The sequence below is a fragment of the Cavenderia fasciculata genome (assembly GCF_000203815.1).
Source record: "Cavenderia fasciculata unplaced genomic scaffold Scf_Dfasci-G-p-12c09.r1-3, whole genome shotgun sequence".
Taxonomy (NCBI): Eukaryota; Evosea; class Eumycetozoa; order Acytosteliales; family Cavenderiaceae; genus Cavenderia; species Cavenderia fasciculata.
In genome coordinates this window covers 893,657-913,331 of record NW_004457736.1, presented here as the reverse complement: position 1 = coordinate 913,331, position 19,675 = coordinate 893,657, and the positions used below count along the sequence as shown (strand labels likewise).

At 30.6% G+C, this 19,675-nt stretch overlaps 11 protein-coding genes across 11 annotated transcripts; 7 read left to right on the top strand and 4 right to left on the bottom strand.

Annotated features, from left to right (window-relative positions):
- Positions 1-98: 98 nt before the first annotated feature.
- Positions 99-822, bottom strand: DFA_06258 (uncharacterized protein; the record flags this gene model as incomplete). Its single annotated transcript, XM_004361913.1, has 3 exons — positions 99-324; positions 402-560; positions 656-822. The coding sequence occupies 3 exons, from the start codon at positions 820-822 to the stop codon at positions 99-101; spliced, it is 552 nt and encodes a 183-aa protein (XP_004361970.1).
- A 389-nt stretch (positions 823-1,211) lies between these two features.
- Positions 1,212-3,326, bottom strand: DFA_06257 (membrane bound O-acyl transferase family protein; the record flags this gene model as incomplete). Its single annotated transcript, XM_004361912.1, has 4 exons — positions 1,212-1,674; positions 1,766-2,033; positions 2,100-2,553; positions 2,637-3,326. The coding sequence occupies 4 exons, from the start codon at positions 3,324-3,326 to the stop codon at positions 1,212-1,214; spliced, it is 1,875 nt and encodes a 624-aa protein (XP_004361969.1).
- Positions 3,327-4,456: 1,130 nt separating this feature from the next.
- On the top strand, positions 4,457-5,482 carry calA (calmodulin; the record flags this gene model as incomplete). Its single annotated transcript, XM_004361911.1, has 4 exons — positions 4,457-4,459; positions 4,753-4,870; positions 5,027-5,331; positions 5,477-5,482. 4 exons carry the CDS (start codon positions 4,457-4,459, stop codon positions 5,480-5,482), a joined length of 432 nt encoding a protein of 143 aa, XP_004361968.1.
- A 172-nt stretch (positions 5,483-5,654) lies between these two features.
- Positions 5,655-5,949, top strand: DFA_06255 (uncharacterized protein; the record flags this gene model as incomplete). Its single annotated transcript, XM_004361910.1, has 2 exons — positions 5,655-5,664; positions 5,753-5,949. 2 exons carry the CDS (start codon positions 5,655-5,657, stop codon positions 5,947-5,949), a joined length of 207 nt encoding a protein of 68 aa, XP_004361967.1.
- Positions 5,950-6,165: 216 nt separating this feature from the next.
- DFA_06254 (uncharacterized protein) lies at positions 6,166-6,684 on the top strand (the record flags this gene model as incomplete). Its single annotated transcript, XM_004361909.1, has 2 exons — positions 6,166-6,229; positions 6,317-6,684. 2 exons carry the CDS (start codon positions 6,166-6,168, stop codon positions 6,682-6,684), a joined length of 432 nt encoding a protein of 143 aa, XP_004361966.1.
- A 573-nt stretch (positions 6,685-7,257) lies between these two features.
- Positions 7,258-8,207, top strand: DFA_06253 (uncharacterized protein; the record flags this gene model as incomplete). The annotated part of the gene is made up of 2 exons (XM_004361908.1): positions 7,258-7,535; positions 7,724-8,207. 2 exons carry the CDS (start codon positions 7,258-7,260, stop codon positions 8,205-8,207), a joined length of 762 nt encoding a protein of 253 aa, XP_004361965.1.
- A 324-nt stretch (positions 8,208-8,531) lies between these two features.
- eIF3s4 (RNA-binding region RNP-1 domain-containing protein) lies at positions 8,532-9,725 on the top strand (the record flags this gene model as incomplete). The annotated part of the gene is made up of 4 exons (XM_004361907.1): positions 8,532-8,551; positions 8,665-8,737; positions 8,977-9,585; positions 9,720-9,725. 4 exons carry the CDS (start codon positions 8,532-8,534, stop codon positions 9,723-9,725), a joined length of 708 nt encoding a protein of 235 aa, XP_004361964.1.
- A 91-nt stretch (positions 9,726-9,816) lies between these two features.
- DFA_06251 (uncharacterized protein) lies at positions 9,817-11,102 on the bottom strand (the record flags this gene model as incomplete). The annotated part of the gene is made up of 2 exons (XM_004361906.1): positions 9,817-9,965; positions 10,085-11,102. The coding sequence occupies 2 exons, from the start codon at positions 11,100-11,102 to the stop codon at positions 9,817-9,819; spliced, it is 1,167 nt and encodes a 388-aa protein (XP_004361963.1).
- Positions 11,103-11,391: 289 nt separating this feature from the next.
- On the top strand, positions 11,392-14,864 carry DFA_06250 (uncharacterized protein; the record flags this gene model as incomplete). Its single annotated transcript, XM_004361905.1, has 3 exons — positions 11,392-13,063; positions 13,133-14,183; positions 14,714-14,864. 3 exons carry the CDS (start codon positions 11,392-11,394, stop codon positions 14,862-14,864), a joined length of 2,874 nt encoding a protein of 957 aa, XP_004361962.1.
- A 65-nt stretch (positions 14,865-14,929) lies between these two features.
- Positions 14,930-17,571, bottom strand: DFA_06249 (uncharacterized protein; the record flags this gene model as incomplete). The annotated part of the gene is made up of 8 exons (XM_004361904.1): positions 14,930-15,107; positions 15,129-15,304; positions 15,373-15,978; positions 16,044-16,246; positions 16,323-16,584; positions 16,769-16,997; positions 17,349-17,414; positions 17,513-17,571. 8 exons carry the CDS (start codon positions 17,569-17,571, stop codon positions 14,930-14,932), a joined length of 1,779 nt encoding a protein of 592 aa, XP_004361961.1.
- Positions 17,572-17,636: 65 nt separating this feature from the next.
- On the top strand, positions 17,637-19,597 carry DFA_06248 (uncharacterized protein; the record flags this gene model as incomplete). The annotated part of the gene is made up of 5 exons (XM_004361903.1): positions 17,637-17,807; positions 17,951-18,875; positions 18,943-19,189; positions 19,274-19,350; positions 19,437-19,597. The coding sequence occupies 5 exons, from the start codon at positions 17,637-17,639 to the stop codon at positions 19,595-19,597; spliced, it is 1,581 nt and encodes a 526-aa protein (XP_004361960.1).
- Between the last annotated feature and the right edge of the window lie 78 nt (positions 19,598-19,675).

Genomic DNA, 19,675 nt, shown 5'->3' with positions numbered 1-19,675 from the left:
TGTTTGGTTGGGTTGGGTTGGTTGGTTGGTTAGTTGAATTGGATAATTATTATTATTAATTATTAATTATTATTAATTATTTTTGTTTGTTTGTTTGTTTAAGCAGAATTGATAAAGAATTTTAATAAACCATTCATGTTACTTCTTAAACTTTCTGGTTCTTGTTGGTAAAAGTAAAACAAGATGCTACTAGCAATCATAAATACCAATACCTCACCATGCTTAATGTAGAATGCAAATCCTCTATTGGCAGCCATCTTCCACATAATCTCCATAGTTTGATTAAAACAATATAAAGATAATTCAGATCTTCTATTCTTTCTCCTAGAAATAGAAATAGATAAATAAATAAATAAGAGTCTTTGTTTTTTTCTAAAAATATCGTTCGCCATTTGTCTTACTCGATTAAAATTGAAAATAGACCTGCAAAGAAACCAGATAAAGCAGCAATTGATTTATAATCCTTTGTTGTTAGGCTTCTAAACAAACAAATACTTCCTGAAAAGACACCTGCATAGGTACCCAAAAATGTTGATGATCTAATAATCTCTGGTAATGTTCTTGTTATTAAATATTTGATTCTAGTGGCGATGAATAGTAAATGAATGAGTAAATGATCCAATCAATGATCTCTTTCTATTATACTATAGTTTACCCTTTTCTCTTGAATAACAATGTTGGTACTAAAAACAATGGTCCATATAACTTTAGACCTGCTATAAACACCTTTATCCAAATAGATCCTGCACTCTGTGTACAACTTGTACTCCAAGGATGTATCTGTTGACACGATATATTATTGATTTTTGATGCTGCTGTCATCTCTCTTTTATATAATATATAATATATATATCTCTTACAACACAAACTAATTATTGAATGATAATAATACAAAGAGATTCAATGACGATTGATATATAAATAAACTAAAACAAAAAAATGAATGAATTCAAGGTGTGATGAACATGTGTTTTGTTTTTTATTTTATTTTTTTGACCCGAATGATATGGTCAATATCTAATCACTTTTCGGCAATTTAATATTATTGTCATTGGAAATCAATTGAAAGTTCTTATTGTTGTTATATTTATCCTATTATACTATTTTATTTTAATTTAAATTTATATTATAATTAATATTAATATTTTTTGACTAATGAAACAAATGTTGATGGGATGATAATATTGTTGTTGTGGTTGGTTGTTATTGATTTAAAAAGTAAAAGATTGAGTTGAAAAACATAAATGATAGATTGCATAATAGAAAGCGGCATGACCAACTACTAGTAAGACACGAAGTAGTGCACGATAGATCTTGCTTTCTGACAAACCCTTGATGGTGATTTCAAAGGATATCAATACGGCACATCCAAATAGATTCATGGTTGACCAGGGAATACACATATTCTTGGAGGTAATGTAGACCACAAACTCGTGACACAGACCGGAAAAGAGAACCGTGAAAAAGAGTCCAGTCATACGACTAACGCCAAACAAGCTTCGTAGATCATTGTGCACGTGTCTAAAGAGCCATGCGTGCACTGGTTTTGACCATTTTTGTAATATATCTTTGGTGGTACAAGCATTCCAATAATCATCATAAAATGATAATCTATCTTCAAATCCACTTAAATCTGCTAATAATGAAAATACACAATGATATAATAAATAATATCTAAACAGAATAGAAAAATAAAAGAAAAGGTTATTATTAATAATCATCTTTTAATCTTTTGTTTGTTATTTGTTTTGTTTTGTTTACATACTGGATTTGGAAATTAAATTCAGCAGGAATCATCATTTTGAGGAATGATGTAATAGAGGCTGGTTCATACATATAAGGAAAGATACATTCCATATGAAGGTAATGAATTAAACCAAGTAATGCAAATGATGTATACAACTCTAAAAGAATTGATTTGATTCTATCTGGAACAGATTTACGAAGTTTATCATTGATATTTAACAATTCTGAAAATTGATCATAAATCAAAGTTGGTGATAATAAGAAATGATAAAAGTTTTTAAAGTACCCTATAAAAAAAAAGAAAATAATTAATACATTTCTTTTTTCTCTTTTTCTTATTTTTTTACACATACATAATAAAGTATTTGATTGAATATTAGAATTATCTAAATGGTTATGTAAAAGTTGATAATTTGTACAAATAAAATAAGAATGTGATTTCCAAACAATGACAATACATTCCAAGACCAAAAAGAGAGCTGTACCAATGGGAGCATTCAATTTAAAGAATACATATTGGAATGAAACAAACAATGTGAGAGCTTGAACCAATAAATAACTTGTAACAATTTTTGGTCTATTCCAAAATAGTGTTCTACTACCACCGGTACCTTTTCCTCTCTTGGTTAGTTTAATCTTTTCTCGATCGGAAACAAAATGAATTAATGGTAAAACAAATGAAAAGAAATGCATAAATACTACACTTGGTAGTAAACTAATAGGATTGAGGAATATCTCCCAAAATACATCAATATCCTTTACAAATTGATATGGTTTATCCAATATAATATATGCTAAAAATAATGTCTAAAAATAAATAGAAAGAAAGAATATATATAAGTAACCAAAAGTAATGATTATTAGATAGTCTGTCTGCGTTTATACAATACCAAAATGACAATTCTATTTTTATGTAATAGTTTATGAATTGAAGGTGATTCACCTGGACGATCTGGCATATCAAGATATGATTTTGATACTGTAAATGGTCGTTTGTAAAGTTTTGAAGTTGGTATTTCAATGTATGGTTTCCATTCCTCTTTTCCCAATTTCTTCTCCTCCTCTACAACCGATGATGATGAGGATGAAGATGAAGATTCATCATCATCTTTAAATAATGGTGACCCTGTTGGAGATGATTCTTTTGGTGAGGAAGAGGAGGAAGAAGAGGGAGAAGATGATTTCTTCTTCTTCTTGGTATTTAATACCAAACTGGGAGGAGACTCTGGTGGTGATGTAGCCATTCTACGTGTTGTTGGTGGGAATTCAGTTGCCATCATCTTTGTTGTATCTTTGTTGTTGTTGGTGTTGTTTGTCTGTTTCTTTCCATTGGCATTGCCGCCACGTTTCTTTGTCGATGATGTCGTTGTTGGTGATGACGATGATGATACAGTTGTTGCCGATGAAATTTTCTTTACAATATTGTGGATTCCTCCAACTGCTGTACCGCTATTATTATTATTATTATTATTAATATTATTATTATTTTGTTTTATTAAATCGTCATCTTCAAATAATAAAGTATTGGTTGTATTATTATCCAATGTATCATTATTTTTTAATATTTTAGTTGGTGCCATCTTTTTTTTTTTTTATTATTATATTATTAAAAAAAAAAAAGTGTTGAAACAAATAATAATATTATTATATTATATAATATAATATATAACTACTACTACTATAGATTGTTTAGAATATATATTTGGTTTGGTTTGGTTTGGTTTGATTATATAATAATGTAATGAATAAATTGGGAACGACGATGATGATGATTGTGATGGTACTAGTAAAGTAATCTTAATCTACTCTTCTTCTTGTTTTGCCAATTCGTTATACCTCTTTTTACGATCTACTACTGCTACTACTAGTACAACTACAACTATAACTATTTGTAAATATACCTCTCCTCTTATTTTTTTCGATACAATCTACTCTTGCTTGTACTACCTACTATTTTTGTAGCCACAAACAAATATGAATTAATTATTCATTATTCTATTCACACAATTTTCATTCATTATGCATAATACCACTACCACCAAACAAACACACACACCTTTCTTCTTTGCACCCAATCGTTCCCAAGATATATCCATTTTAGGGTGGGGGTGGGTAATGCATCACATCAAAAGTAATCGAGAGACCCTCGCCATCACAACACACCACCACAACCACCATCATCGAACTGTTGGCTGCTGTTGTTGTCACCAAAGAAGACATAAAGGAAAATAGAGTTGTTTAAATACCAACGACGACGACGACATGAAAGGATTATAATATGAACATCTATCTATCTATCTTTAAAAAGAGGAGTGTTGAGTAAAAGTAGGAAATTAAATTTCTTATTCTCTCTTTCTCTCTCTCTCTCTCTCTCTCTCTTTTGTGTTGAAAACATAGTTTTAATTAATATCCCATCTTATGTGTGCGAACGTTGTTATTGGCTCGTAGTAGTAACTCTACTCCGCTTTCCCTATGAGAGATGTAATATTATCGACAACAAGAGGAGAGAACAAGATTGTGCAAAGAAAGCTTTGCAACACCCTCTCATCGATGCCCTTTTTTTGAAAATCCATTTTTTTTTTATTTTCAATTAATTGTGGCTTTTTTTCTGTGTGTTTTCAACAACAAACATAAAAATATCATTTACCCACCCACTTTATATTATTATAGTCTATTGTCTATCCAATAATACTTTATATATATATTTAAAATGGTATGACAAATTCTAGAATAAAGACAAACAAACAAAGAAAAGAGACGAACAGCTATAGAGAGAGAGAATATATTATATTAGTAACTAGCGAACAAAAAAGGATAACACGTGATCATATTACGGGTTGTGATGATCATCACAAAATACGATATTAAAATTTTAAAAGAAAGATAGAGAAAAGATTAATAACAATCATAAGAAATAAGACAATATAGATAGTTAGATACTGAACATCATTTCTAATCATTACCCTTTTTACTTTTCTATTGTTGTTGTTGCTTGCATATGTATAGTCTGAAAATTTAACTGAAGAACAAATTGCCGAATTCAAGGAAGCTTTCTCCCTCTTTGACAAGGACGGTGATGGAAATATTACTACCAAGGAATTGGGTACCGTCATGAGATCACTTGGTATGTAATAGTTATTTGTTTATAAACAAACAAAAAGAAAGAGAGTTTATCTTTTTTTTTTTTTTTTTTTTTTTTTTTTAAAATTTTTTTGTATCATATTTTCTTTACCTGTACTAACTTAACCTTTTTTGTGGTTGTTATTTTATATTTATTTAGGTCAAAACCCAACTGAAGCTGAACTCCAAGATATGATCAATGAAGTTGATGCCGACGGTAACGGAACCATCGATTTCCCAGAGTTTTTGACAATGATGGCTCGTAAGATGCAAGAAACCGACACTGAAGAAGAAATCCGTGAAGCCTTCAAGGTCTTTGACAAGGACGGCAATGGTTTCATCAGTGCCGCTGAATTGCGTCACGTTATGGTCAACCTCGGTGAAAAGCTCACTGAAGAAGAAGTCGAAGAAATGATCAAGGAAGCTGATATGGACGGTGATGGTCAAGTCAACTATGACGAGTTTGTAAAGATGATGATTTCCAAATAAGAAATAATAAAAATAACAAACAACCCTTGTAGAATTTATAAAAAAAACAAACAAAATAGAAAAAAAGAAAAGAAAAAAAAAAAAGAATGTATTTATTTAGGTAATATTATTACTATTTTAGTTTTAATACTTTGTAGTTTTGTGTGGTTGGGTTGAGGTGATTCCTAATCATTTGATTTTATCAAGGATTTTTTCAACAAATTACAAACTAACAAACTCTTAATACCAACCAACTATCACATCAAATCATCAATCAATCAAACAAATATACCTACTTTCAATTATCTCTTTCAACAAAAATGTTATTCAGTTTGTATTTTTTTAATTATCAGTATTCCAGCCAGACTTTATTATTAACAATTCCTTTCTTTTCTTTTCTTTTTTCTTTTTTCTTTAGAAAATCTTTCCAAACTTTCTCCAGTTTCAATTCATGCCAGTACCCAAGCAGTAGTCAGTCAAGGAGGATTAACTGGTTCCTCTGAAAATGGAATCAATTCTTCTGCTTTTTGTGGCGGATGTGGAGGATTTGGCCGTCGTGGCAATAATATTGATATCGATATTAATATTGGTGGTACCCGTGGTGGTTGTTGCTAACCAATCAATTAATCATTCTTTTCAACAATTAATAAATAAATTAATTAATGTCATAGGACATCTCCTCTAAATTTTAATAATTTTGATTTTTTTTTTGTAATTAAGTCGACTAAACCTACTTACTCGGTTCTGACCCAGACGACAACTAGAAATTTCATGACATAGGAGTGATCATTTAGATGATTAGATAGTAGTATACATACATACATATATAAAATGAGATCAACAATTCTATTAGTTACTTTATTCGTTATTATTTCAACTTTGTTTAGTCATTCAAGTATGTGTGATGATTGATGAATATTATATATTATATCTCTTTCATTGATTGATTAACCTTTTTTGTTTTGTGTTATTCTTACTCTAGATGGACAAAAGGGATGTGTAAAGTTACCATCTGGAAAGAATAGTACAATGCCACAAATGAATTCTGTTTGTTTTGTAGTTCCAGTATCTTCTGGATCATCGGGAGCAACAACATTCAACTACAACATTGATATTGATTCTAATGACTTTTATGGCATCTATGTTGGAACTACTACATCCAAGAATAACAAATGCAACAACAACAATTTCAACCCAATTGACAAAGGTTTAGGTCCCGGTCATGTTAATGTTAACAGTACCTCTGAACCTCTTCCAAAGGGGTCTCGTGCAGCCTATATGATTGCTTGTGACAATCAAACACAACCATGCAACATTGAAATTGTTGGTGGTACAGTTTGTTACCAATAAATGAGAGCTCTTTGTAGCTACACCCTATATTATATTTATTCAAAACAACATTACAATTAATTAATTGGTCTGGTCAAACACACACACACACATTTAAATTTGCTTGACCAGTCAAGTAATCTCTCTAATGATTTTAATTCAGTCCGATTGATTCCATTAAACCAATCACTAGATCTCCACCCCATATATCTTATACAATGGAGGAGGGTGGTTCTATTTCAATTTTAAAACAGTCGCCCCTAGTGGTACACTTTACAAAATGATTCAATCAAAATGTTTGTTCACACATTGCAATGAAAGTTTGTGTGTGTCATCTTACACACTTGAAGCCAAAAACATTTCTAATTTGAGGTTGCTTCTGCTAATAATATATTGACAATCAATATCTAACACTTAATTTATAGTGTTAACATTGAGATTGTTATCTTTCCTTCATGTGTTTGTGAATTCAGGAACCTTTAAAAGAAGAAGATTATGGAGTCAATTAAATCAGACCTTTTGGTAAAACAAATAATCATTTAAATCAATTTCTATCTATCCCTTTTATCTCTATTTTAACAAAAAAAAAGAAGAATGTCAGCCCCAGCCGGAACCGTTGCACTTGTCCAACACGCCTTGGTAAACATCCGTACATCGTCAAATTACAGCCCTAACCATACTCAATACAACATCATCTTGAACCACACCGAGAATCCAAACAATGCCAATGATGGTACCTCTGGTTGGAGCTCATCCTATGTTGACCAAAACCAATACATTGTGTTGGGTGGTGACGTTCCAAAGGAAATCGTAGCCGTTGCTACTCAAGGAAGAGGTGATTTTGATCAATGGATTACTTCTTACAAGATTAGGTATGTCAAAAGAGATAGATAGATAGATAGATAGATAGATAGATAGATAGATAGATAGATAGATAGATAGATAGATAGATAGATAGATAGATAGATAGAGAGAGAGGTATTGTATTTTTTGATTCTAACAAGTTTCAATCCTTTTCCCTTTCCTTTTTCTTTTCCTTTTCCTTTTTCTTTTTTTATAGATGGTCACTTGATAATGTATCATGGTTTGATTATAATGGAGGACAAGTTATCAATGCCAACAATGATAGAAACTCGATTGTTACGTTCAACTTGCCAACACCATTGCTCTGTAGAAGCTTGTCCATTCATCCAGTCACTTGGAATGGACATATTTCATGCAGACTTGAAGTATATGCCCAGCCACTCAAGCAAACCTATGTCCAACAAGGTCAAGTCTACACTGGCGACAACGGAGCTTTGAATGCCGGTCCAGACGGTGCCCGTGAAATCAAAGTCCAAGTAACCTTCCCCAAAAAGTTTAGAACCGTTCCACAAGTTGCAATCACCTTTGATCAACTCGATATTAGCAATGCCAAGAATATCAGATCAGGTGTTCAACCACAAAACATTACCACCTCTGGTTTCGAAGCTCGTTTCTATACTTGGAGTGATACTAGATGTTATAGTTTAAGAGCTGATTATATCGCTGTTGAAGAAATCTAAAACAACACAACATAATAATAATGTTTGTTAGATTGGGTGTTTAAACAAAACTAAAGTCTAAATCATAACTATAAATAAATAAATAAAGGTCTATGAAATATAAACATAAAGAGATAAAGAATGGTGAAGATAGAGAGAGATACACTATGAGGGTAGAATTTCTTTCTTCTTTTTTTTCTCGCTTTTTTTTTTTTTTTTTTTTATGTGTGACTTTGTTTTTAATAGGCAACTTTAACGAAAGAAACTAAAGTGAATTTGAAATAGATAACTTCAATATCTTTTTATTTACTTTCTCTCTCTCTATATATATATACATACATAAAGATGGCTACTCCTGCTATTAGGTATGATAGATAATAGAATTATATACAATGCAAAAGAAAGAAAGAAAGAAAAGAAAGATATTAACTCTCGACTCTTAAATCAATCAACCTCTACATTACATTCACTCTTTTAGCAAATGGTCTGATGTACCACAAGAAAAGGTTCAAGAAGTTATTGTAAAGAATGAAAAGGGTGAAGATGTTAAGGTATGCATATCAAATCAAATCAATTCAATATAAACCTTGCGATGATTGGATGGATCATAAATTCGATTTGATGACATGATAGGAGATACATGTGTACAACATACATTCATTTTATGGATTGAAAGATATGGATAGATTAGAAAGATAGAATCAATCAGTTGAATGATAATTGGAATATATAGATAGAATAAGATTCTCTAGAGAATATTGCTATTAATACTTTTAAATTTTCTCTGTAGATTATTACAACATACCGTGAATATCAAGTACTTGTAATGAAAAATAAAAAGGTAGACGAAAGAAAAAAATGGGGCAAGTTTGGCGAGACCAATGAAGCCAATTGTTTATCAAATACATCGTCTGGTGAAGAAGTGTTCTTGACCTTGTCGAGAAACTCTGTCTCGGAAGAGGAAAAGAAGGACGTTATTCAATGTAGAAACTGTAAGAGAAACCATTTCACCTCCAAGTGTCCATACAAGGATGCTTTAGAGTTGTCTCAAAAGTTGAACAAGCCAGAGAAAGAAGACAGACCAGACAATTTGGGTGGTGGCAACAGATACGTCGCTCCATCACAAAGAGTTGGCTACCAAGCCGCCGCTGAAGTCCCAAGTTTGATCGTCAACAATCTTTCGAGCAATGCCACCGAAAAGGATCTCCGTGATCTCTTTTTGCGTTTTGGTTATGTCGGAAAGGTCACCATTCCAAAGCTCAACGACGGTACCCCAAGAGGTTTCGCCTATGTCACCTACAACGAACTCAGATGTGCCGAAGAAGCCATCAAGGGTCTCAACGGTCATCGTTACGATTACTTGGTTTTATCTGTTGATTTTGCAAAGAAAAAGCCAATGGTATGTAAGAATCAAAAAAAACAAAAAAGAAAAGAAAACAAAATAACATTATCCAATTAATTAACTAATTCCATTCTATTCCTTTACTTATATTTCTTTCTTTACTTTTTTAATTATTATTATTATTAATTTAGAACTAAATAAATATAGAATTAATTTAATCCAAAAACAAACAAAAAAGATGGATATCAATTATATTATATTATGATTGATTTATTTTTAATTCATTCATTATAGAGGGATAGTATTTTCAATTGCCATTAAAACAGTTGATGAAGGACATAGAAAATGTAATTTCCATTTACAATCTTTATAATCTCCAGATTCTGGTAATTCACTAACAAATATAGTTCCTGCTATAAATCTTTTTGTATTCTCTACTTTATATGAATTAAATCCAATTGTTCCTAAAACAAACAAACAGAGTAAGTATAATCATAATTATTTATCTAAATTTCTATATATTTCTCTTTCTTCTTTTCTTTTCTTTTCAATTTACCATTAAAAATAAAATGAACAGAAAGATAAACCTTTTTTTGTTCAGGACGATAGATTAATTTTGTACAATATTGATGAATGATATCTTCCATGTTGAAATAATAATGAACACCTGATGCATCGGCAGGATCAATTTGATTGGTGTAGAGATGTTGAAACTTTTGAAATTTAGATACCATTGGAACAAGTGTCGATCTAAAGAGTGGAATAGAGGATGTTGACCTTAGAGTGGCGAGGTCACGTGCATTGAGGTCTAAAAAGAATTGACGGAATAGATTGGCAGTGTCCACTAACATCTTTTGATTGATTGTTTTGGTTTCATCGAGTAGATCACCTCTGAATAGTTGATTGGCATATTTCCTCTTGTGATTGGGGATGGTAAAGGATTGATTGAAGAAGCTTTGTAGTTGGACGAGTGGTAATGACAGGTAGTTTAGTAAGCCCCACGGATACACAATATCGAGTATCGGAGAGTAGGATGTCAACAACATTTTGGTGTGTGCAGGCCATTGTATGTTATAGTCGGCTTTGAGTGATACGATCTCTTCTACTTCACCATCCAAATTGATCCGACTAAGTGGATTCAATGAAATCTCTTCAATATCTTGCAGCATTAGTTTGTTGGCAATCCTATCTCTCATACTTGGCTCAACACCCTTTTTGTTAGTCTTGATCATTTCATAATATTCTTCTTCTTGTTCTGGTAATTTGTTATCAAATAATTCTTTATAATATTCTTCTTGTTGTTCATCTAATTCCTTCTTCTTTTGGTCTTCTACTACTACTATATTCTTGTTATTATTATTATTATTATTATTATTATTATTATTATTGTTGTTTGTTGATGAGTAACCTCTTATTCTATATGATGATGAAGATGATGAGGGTAATAATGACGCACTCCAATTATTACTCGTCAAGTCATTATTATTATTTGTTGTTTGTATCCTAGTTAACAATGTTAAACTACTATTTGAAGTATAAGTGTTATAATAGGTTAAACATCTCCTTGCAATCATCTCCTACTATATTGTATATATATGTATCTATATGTGTGTATGTTTTGAAGTTGACTCCAACATTCAAACAAACTAATCTGACCAATAGAGCTATCGTCGAAATCTGCGTAATAATTTTAAATTAAATTAAAAACAACCCTTCTTGGTCCTTGTTCCCTCAACACCCGGAACACATAATTTCATTATCTTTTTGAGTAGATAGATATACAGATAGATATATATATACAGATACACTCAAATATTACTATTAGTTTAAACAAGGTTGATATCATTCATCGTTAGTAGGGGGATGTTTAATCGTGGTATAAACAACAGTATCAGCACCCCTTCATCTTTGGGGATAGGAGACAAGAGATCAATATCTTTGGGTTCTCATTCATCCATTTCTACTCCTTCTTCATCTTCATCGTCGTCGTCTTCATCGTCATCGTCATCATCTTCATCTTCAACTCACAGTCATTCAAGGTTATCGGCTGGTCTTGGAGGAACTCCAATAACCCCTTCAAATAATCTACCTCCAATTGGAGGAGGAAGTAATGCAATGAATAATATGAATAGTAATAACTATAATAATAATAATAATAATAATAATGGAAAGTACTTTAGTGAATTTAATAGATTAAAACAACAACAACAACAACAGAATCAATCGCAAAGACAACAACAATATCCTTTACAACAACAACCACACCAACAACCAGTACAACATAGTCGTACACCATCTTACCCTCCATCTGATAATAATAATAATAACAATAATTTGATGATGAATATGAATCATAATACAAACTTTTCAATATCACCTCCGATGATTGGTTCATCATCTACTACACCTCCATTATTTACTAATATTAGTAGTAATAATAATAGTCAATCGTCGTCGTCGTCGACGTCATCATCAATGTTATATAGAAAATCAACACCACCATCAACTTCACCTAAATTACCAACATTTAATATTAATAATCATAGTAGTAGTAGAATGTTTATTGATTGGAAATTGATCGCATCAATAGATACGGAACAAATTGTTAAAGAGAATGATACAAAGTTTTTGTATAGTTTGGTTCAACCGACACTTGCTGATGGTGCTTTGGAAAACGACCCCAAATCAATATACATTGATGGCGAGGTCATGTCACTGCTCAAACTCTATCAACTCACTATTGGATATCTATCTGGTCAACTGGACAATAGCGAAAAGGGTAATCAATCTATTATTCAATCACTACAAAACCAACTACAATCTGTCAAGGAAAAGAGTCAACATCGTATCAATGAATTATCGTATCAAGTAAATCAATTAATAGAGGATAATCATAATAATCAAATAGATCCAAGATCATCAGATATTGAAAATAATCATACGATTGAATCGATCATTGAAAATCGGTATCAACAACATATTGAACAATTACAAGGTGAAATGTATAGATCATTTGTAAATAATTCAAAATGGTTAGAAGATGAATTTAAAAATGTACAATTACAATTGAAAAAGGAATATAATAGTAATAATAATAATATTAATAATAATAATAATAATAATGTTCAACAACAAAAAATAATGATTAAAGAAATGATAAAGGAAGAATTGGATCCATTGGTAAAGGCAATTGGAGATCAACAAAATGATTTCCTAGTGTTTAAAGATGAATTGGTAAAGATTGAAGACAACAAAAACAAACAAATTGATAAAGAGAGAAAGAAATTGGCACAACTACACAAAAAACAAGAATCTCTTAAAGAAAGATTAGACAAGATTGAAAACCTAATTCAACAAGAATTGGATGAGATGGAACAAGAACAATTTTTACAACAACAACAATTACAAGCTCAACAACAACAGCAGCAGCAACAACAACAATTACAAGCTCAGCAACAACAACAACAACAACAACAAATGATTGATAATACTCAAAATCAAAGAATAACATCTCCACCTGCAAGATCATCTCAATGTATGAAATATCATATTTATACATTAGATTTTAAATTTCCTTTCTAATTTACTTTACTTTCTTTTTTAGATATATCATTGATTAATAGACCATATAAATTATTATGTTATTTTAAACATTCAAATGAAAGAATAGAGAGTGAGAGAGAAGTGATTATCAAGAATTTGAATGAAATGCTTAGACATAAAGGGATATCAACCGATCAAGGTCTTTCTAAAAAAGAGTTGGATCACTACATTGAACAGTTGGAAGCTGAAAGAAAGGATGATGAAAACTATGACGAACAATATGAAATGAGATTGTTATTAGAAACTAATATTGATGGTGTCATTGCTCATCAATTGTACACTGCATTTACAGATAATAATAATACTCAACCAGTTCAACCATTTTTAAATCCAATCATTAATAATAATAACCAAAATAATAATAATAATAATCAAGTTCCATTTAATAATCCAGTCAAGGGTAGTAGTAGTAGTAGTGGTGGTGGTAATACATTGAATGGTAATTCTATAATGCCATCAATGATTCGTAGAACAACATCAAATGAAAGTTTATTCTCAAATACTTTATCAAGACCCAATAATAATAATACAACTGGTACTTTGACTCAACAACCAACACCTCTAATCATATCAACTCCACCTTCTAAAACTAGAGATTTTAATAATTCCCTAATGTCAAAACAAAATAGTATTAGTAATATCATTAATAATATTGCTAATCATCAACTCAATGCTAGTGGTCAAAAATTACAATTACATCAAAAAGATCAACAACAACAACAAGATGCCGATGAAGAAGAAGAAGAGGAAGATGAGGAAGAAGGAGCAAGTGGTGGAAGAGAAATGGAAAGAGAAGAGGAGTTTTTAGATGATGATGAAATGGAAGAAGTTGAAGAAGAATTACAATTTCAAAAAGATCAACAACAATTACTACTACAACAACAACAACAACAACAATCATCACCACCAACAATCGATCAACCAGATATTAATAATAACAAAAATACCAAAAATAATAATAACCAAAATATTACAAATAATAATAATGAGTTATTAGCAAGATATTTGGAAAATGTACAAGAAGAAGATAATCAAGAAGAGGAAGAAGATATGTAACATAAAAAACTCTAAAAATATATATTGTAATTATAATTAATTAATATAGCTAGTGGCACTCAATTTGGGCACAATTGAATTTTGGTTATCCAAACATATTTTCCTCAAGGCTATAGTTGTTAAATATATATATATATTTTCTCCTGATCTGCTTATGATCGTCGACTTTGTTTTTTTTCATCATAAAATTATACATATTTTTTTATAGATTAAAAGATTGGAGAAAATATATATAAAAAATATGTATAATTTTTTTCTTATGAAATCCATTTTTCTCACCAATATCCATTTTATATATATTTTCTCTCACCAATAATAAGTCTCAAATCTTGTCGTGTGGAGCTGCCAAAAAGCAATTCACCAGTTGTCTGACCACCAATAATTGCCTTTACTGGTACACTTCTGATACTCCTCAAACCTGTCAGCTATCAAAGTGCGGTAAAGAATATTGTTCAGTGGAACGAGAATGTTCGTGGGAATATGATTCAGACGCCAAAGGAAAAAATTGCGGTAACTTTCCCCTTAGTGAATCACAATCAGTGTGTAAATTCCTTGGCTATTCAATCGCTCCTACCCCAAATTCTGATTCATCCAATTCCCACTCGGCAACCATCTCACAATCTATTTCTATTCCATTCATTTCAATGATCATTTTCACTTTATTCTTAATAATTTAATATCAATAAACCCTCTCGACAAATAAACAATATTACAATATTAAAATATATAACTAATTTCTTGTTTATTCCAAAATTGATTCCTTGGCAAGTAAATTCATATCTTGTATGTTGTTTGTTGTTTTATCGTCATCACCAATGAATGAGTCTGAATTGAAATTGGTTGGACAAACACTTGAATCTGTTCTTTCAAATGCATTGATCATTTCTTTATACCAATCGATTCGACAAACTACATAGATACTAAAAATGGAACATACAAACAATCCTCCGTTTAATCCCCACCACAATCCAAACACAGTGTGATCAATCGGTGGAATGATATTTACAAATGTCAGTACTCCTGCCAATGGCAATCCAACCAAATAAAATGATCCAAAATGTAATATAGCTCCTAATGAATTCTTTCCAACTCCTCTTAACATTCCTTGACATGTTACCTAAAAAAGAAAAAAAGATTAATATTTAATAAATATTGATTAATTTTATGATCATTCATTTTTCATACTTGATAACCATCAAATACTTTGGAAAGTGCAGATAGTGGAACAAGGTTGGCAACTAGTTCGATAACTTGAGGATCTGTAGAATAGACCTTTCCAACTTGATACCTTGATGCAAGTTGAAAGATAACACCTAGTATGACAATAATGGTAATGATAAACATGGATACTTTGGCTGATTTACGGGCACGTTCTGGGTGACCTGATCCAAGTAATTGTCCAATTCGAATAGACACTGCAACCGACAGGGAATAGGGAAGCATTATATTTAGGAGGTTAAAGTTCATAGTGATAGAGTGTGCATCCAAACTTGCAGCATTCAACAACCCAGCCATGATTGTGAGGACTTCAAATCCCCACGTTTCAAATAGTAGTTGTAGACCAGACGGTATACAAAGTACAATATATTCTTTGAAATCCTTTAACGAGAAAGTATCCCATGTAAACCCATACCATGTTTTAATTGGTCTTTGATGTAATTTAAATATCAAAATCCAAGCCAATAAAATAAAAAATCCAACCGCCTTTGATATACTTGTTGACAATGCACATCCCACTACTCCCATTGGTTTCATTCCAATTCCATAAACAAATATGTAATTTAATATTGCCTAAAAAATAGATAGAGTAAAAAATTAGATAATTATCAAATCATTATTATTATTATAGTTTTTACATTTAAAACATTTGAAATTAAACCAACTATGATGACTGGTGCCATAATACCTTGAGCTTGTAAATATTTTTGAAAAACACCTATAAATGAACCAAAACATAGACCTGGTATCATATAGATGGTATATTGTTGAGCCAATGCTGATATTTCCTTATCTTGTCTACACAATAATAAAATATTTTCAGTATTACTCCATAAAATTGCTAAATATAAAAAGTAAAGTATTATTTAATCATATATTAATATTTATATTGTCGGGTCAAAAGTTTTGATATTTACAAACTAAAATATTAATAATGATTACAATGATAAAAGCTCGTTGAACAGTAATTCCAATTAATTGAAATTGTTTTGCACCATAGGCTTGACTAATAAGTGTATCCATTGCTGACAGTCCTCCCAATGTGAATGCAGAAGTTGCAATTTGCCATGTATTTCCAAGGGCCACTGCTGCCAGCTCATTCTTACCGACATGTCCAATCACTGTTAGATTAACAAAATTAAATAAAACAAAAATGATAAATTTGATACTAATATTGGCCTAAATTTAAAAAAAAAAAAACAAAAAAAAAAAAAGAAAAGGATAATATTATTAGAATAGTATAGATTAGTTTCATCATTTAATAATATTGAATAAATAAATATCTATTCTAATTACCATGTCCATTTAAGTAGGAATTTTAATTCACCAATATTCCTTTTATATTTTCTTTTCACAAACCAACTGAATCTTTGCCATCTACTAGTTGATTGAATAAATTGATCATCGAAACCATCATCATCATCATCGTATTGATCATCATCATCATAATCTTTATCCAAGTGATATTATTTTCTTTTTCTTTTTCTTTTTCTTTTGGCATTGATACTACTCCATCTTGAAGATTATCTTCTTCTTCTTCTTCTTCTTCCACTTCTTGGTCTGTTTGATTAACATGATTATATTGATTATCACTATTATTATTATTAATCATTGTCAAGTCGTTGTAAAAGATATATATATAGGGAAGAGAGAGAGATAAGAGAAGATGGATTAAAAAGTTTCTTAATTCTTCTTCTTTCAACTTGTTTTAATCAAAGTACTCTCTTTTGTTTGATTACGTCTCTCTCTCTCTCTCTCTCTCTCTCTCTTATTCATCCATATCACACAAAAGATACGATATTGCCTGAAGTGTAGTTTGGTTGTACAACCATTCCACGCCACATATACACAATATATCTTATGACCCACACCACCACCACCTCGGAATTTTGAAACTTAATAGTGTGTGGATAGGCATGTATGTATGTGGTGGTCAGTCGAACCATCCATGTAATGTCGTCAGTCTTTCTCTGCTAATGAGAGGTGTACTAGTAACCTGACCTTTCACTCTAAATTAAATTAATTTTAACTATTTCACAGAGGGATTATGTCGCAGCTGCAAACAATATTATTTTAAATAATTACCCACACCACTAGTGGTATCAACCTATATTTAACACCCTCCTCCTTAAATCCTGTATGCAGGATGGATGGATGAGCATTCATTCTTTATTATTCAATTTAACCTCTTCCATTGAGTAAATAAAAGAAAAATATATAGATAGATAGTAATGTTCAAATGCATTGATCGGTCATCTTCATCAAAGAGTACTTATGGAGAGTCAATGTATTATGGTAAATCAAGGTACTTGTTGTTACTGATTGCTCTAGTTCAACATGTTCTCATGAGTGGTATCATATTTGGTTGGCCTCCATTAGAAGATCAGTTGAAAAGACAAGGTGTATTTAGTTATTTGTGTCTACCAAATGAATCGGTAAGTCATGTCATGTCATGTCATGATCTCATGTGGAGAGGAGATTAATCATTTATTTATTTATTTATTTATTTATTAAACTCCTTTTCTTTCTTTCTTTCTTTCTTTAGACTTGTAGTCAACAAACATTAAGATTAAATTTAGTTTATACTTTGGGTGCATTTACTGTATTTGGATCTTCATTGTGGAGTGGAGATTCGTTTGATCGACATGGACCAGTTTGGACATCACTAGCAGCAATGGTATTTATGATTGCTGGTTGTTTGTGTTGGTATGCCAGTCATATGGTTGATGACAATCTCTATATTGTAGCATTTGCATTGTTGGGTGTAGGTGCCCCGTCGAGTCAGATATCGCTCATTCACATTTCCAATCTCTTTCCAGTACATGCTTCGACCGTCATATCATCGTTTTCAGGCTTGTTTGTGGCATCATCCTTTGTATTCAAGGTATTTAGCGTTATTGCCAACCGGTACAACATCCCACTAGCCAACATCTTTCTCTGTTACATTATTGTTATTTTGATAGCTTTTATTCCAGGACTCTATATGATGCATCATAAACCATACCTACCATACAATGAATTTAAATCAAATTACCAATCCAATCAAAAACACTTAAAACAATTAAAAGAGTTGACAAAAGAAAAAGAATCATTAATTTCAACAAATGAAACAACTGAAATTGAAGCAGAAATTGAAAAGAATATAAAACAAGAAGAAGAAGAATTAATCGATATATTATTTGACCAAAAAGATCACATGGTTGAAATTGAATTGGAATTCATTTCATCAACGGAAACAACTCCAAAATCTGCTGCAGCAGATTCACCAGTCAGTTGTAGACAGTCTCCTACCTTGATGGTAATGGAGAAAAGAGTAGATGTGTATAGTTGCGAGTCTAAAGATTTTAAAAAGAAACCTTTAATCAAACAATTACAATCTTGGCAATTCATAGGATTATGTTTATTTCTCAGTATCAATTCTTTACATTCAATATTTTTTATTGGAATCATTAATAATTTATTTCAAAATGGTCAGTAATGAATTAATTAATTTAATTCCATTTCCAATATAATAATTATTTTTATTTATTTATTTAGATCCATTTTACATTCATGCATTTAATTATATATGGGATTGTGGATTTATATTTGTACCTATAGTAGCATTTATAATGTTGAAATCTAGTATCACAGCCAATGCATTTTATATTAATCTATGTGGTATTTTGTTTGGTGTGTTGTCAAGTATATCATATCCACCGGAATTACAATTCCTTGGTTTTATCATTACATCATTTCAAAATGTTTACATGTGGGGATATTTTTATTTCTATTTAACTCAAACGTATGTATTATTATCTTTTTAATGAATAGAAACAAAGTGATAATAATAATATTAATAATATTTTGTGCACAATATTTTTTATAGTTTTGGATTTAATAATTATGGTAAATTAGTAGCTATATTTTCATTGGTTGCTGCATTTATTGGTTTATTAGAGGTTGGTATTTATAATAGTTTATTGAATCACCATTCAAAGATATTTATTTATTTATATTTATTAACAATTTATTCAAAAAGTATTTATTAGTTTATTTAACATTGAATGGAATGAGTTATTTTTGGATCAATTTTATCTTGACAGAAGTTAAACTACTTTTATTTATATTCCCATATAAACTATGGAAATATGATCGTACAAAAAACATTCAATATAAATTGGTTCAAGAAGAAGAAGAAGGTTTAATATAATATTAAATAAATAAATATTTATTCTTTCTCTCACTCTCTTTCTTTTTTTTTTGTTTTATAGTGATAAATAAATATTTG